General features: G+C 34.5%; 2 protein-coding genes across 2 annotated transcripts in view; both read left to right on the top strand.

The window, feature by feature from the left end:
• The window catches only part of HELRODRAFT_174446 (hypothetical protein), a gene marked incomplete at both ends in the record, with an annotated part of 3,099 nt that extends 2,625 nt beyond the window's left edge, over nucleotides 1-474 (top strand). The window contains one exon of the mRNA XM_009021901.1: nucleotides 363-474. Within this exon, the coding sequence (XP_009020149.1) occupies nucleotides 363-474 (112 nt within the window). The remainder of the gene's footprint in view (nucleotides 1-362) is intronic.
• A 1,032-nt stretch (nucleotides 475-1,506) lies between these two features.
• The window catches only part of HELRODRAFT_187113 (hypothetical protein), a 5,685-nt gene continuing 5,517 nt past the window's right edge, over nucleotides 1,507-1,674 (top strand). Inside the window, exon 1 of the mRNA XM_009021900.1 lies at nucleotides 1,507-1,620. Within this exon, the coding sequence (XP_009020148.1) occupies nucleotides 1,556-1,620 (65 nt within the window). The 5' untranslated portion in view covers nucleotides 1,507-1,555. The remainder of the gene's footprint in view (nucleotides 1,621-1,674) is intronic.

Genomic DNA, 1,674 nt, shown 5'->3' with positions numbered 1-1,674 from the left:
ATTATCATCATCTTCTTCATCATCATCGTCTTCATCATCACCATCCTTACTTTTATCATCATCATTCCATGGCATCATCATCGCTTTTATAATCATCATCACTACTGTCAGACATTTTTGTCGGCATCAAAATTTTTGGATCAATATTATCCCTTTTTTGATAACTTCAATCTTATTACACTTTTTACTAAAATATGACTTGAACGTTAAAAATTTGTTCAATTTTTGTAACATCGTCTTCCACCTATCGTCACCACATCACATCATCCAATTCCATCCAATCCCATTCCATCCCATTCCATTACATCCCATTCCATTCCATCCTATTTCATCCCATCTTATCCCATCTTCATAATCATCAGTACCTGTCGAACACAACACTTCCTCTTCGTGACCCAGGGTCACATCTCATGTTTGTTGAACGTGATCATCGGCGTATCAACTATGTTTCCAAGGCAAGGCACAGGCCAATAAAACCAACCAAACAGCCAGCCAACTAACCAAACAATGTATCATTCAACCCTACAAGCCAGTAAAAAACCAACCAGCCAGCCAACCTACTGCCAACAACTAGCCAACCAATCGACCAACCAATCAATAATCAATCAGCCACACAGTCGCCAACATAACGTGACAAAACTTTCCTATCTTATTGGTACATTTCATTAAATGATCCTATTTAATTATTAAAAACAACTGAGTTCTTTTGTTTGTCTTCGCCGGTCGTCACATTTCTGTTTTTTACTCTTTATTTTGTCTTATTTCTTCTCATTGACTAGAAAATTGTTGCTGGGTTTTTGATTTTTACAATTGTAACTGTATTTTGAAAAAGAATCATTTCGTTACTCTTCATCTCATTGTTAAGTGTAAATCAACAATTTGTATATAGGATTTTTTAACTTCTAATAATACTAACACACAAACAATTTCTTTTTGTCTTATTTCTATGCAGGTTTCATCTGATCATTCATAAAATTTTTAGTGACTTCACTTCAATTTCCATGCTCTCATTTCTTTCAAACTAGATGTATAGGTGTAGGTATTAAATCATCAGTAATAATTGTACCTTAAAAACATCGCTATTTATAATCGCTTTCATTTATGTACGTTCATTCGAGATAAATGCTTTTGTCATTTAAAATCATCGTTAGAATATGTTTGTGTACGGATGCAAACGTACCTCAATAATATAGACTCTTTTTGAACCTTGAATTGAACCATTGAAACTTCAAAATTATAAGAACCATTAAAAACTTAAACTTATGAGAACCTTTGAAACCTTATACCTATAAGAGCCATTGAAACCTTGAACGTAAGAATTAAGGTGGTCTGGTGATATTTTGCAGGGTGTGCTGGGAATGTTCAAAAATGACAATAGAGATAGTAACAAAATTAAATGTTGTTACTTCCACCTCAGTTTACTTTTAAATTTTAAGAACTTATCCAACTTACCTGACAGGATAAACAAAGGTTACTTCGTTGGCTGGTTGATGTTGTGTTCCGCACTGACGAACGAACAAAATTTATTTAAAAAACTTAATTTAAAGTTTAAACTATGTTGAACAGAGTTATCTTGTCTGCGCGACAACTTACAAACGTCATCGGTGGTGGTAGTGGTGCTGGCCTCAGTCCTGCTACAGTTTGCTGTGGTCGTGGTGGAAGGTTCATCCATCT

Source organism: Helobdella robusta (assembly GCF_000326865.2).
Source record: "Helobdella robusta unplaced genomic scaffold HELROscaffold_30, whole genome shotgun sequence".
Lineage (NCBI taxonomy): Eukaryota > Metazoa > Annelida > Clitellata > Rhynchobdellida > Glossiphoniidae > Helobdella > Helobdella robusta.
The sequence above is the reverse complement of the archived record's forward strand: the minus strand, read 5'-3'. Positions and strand labels throughout refer to the sequence as shown.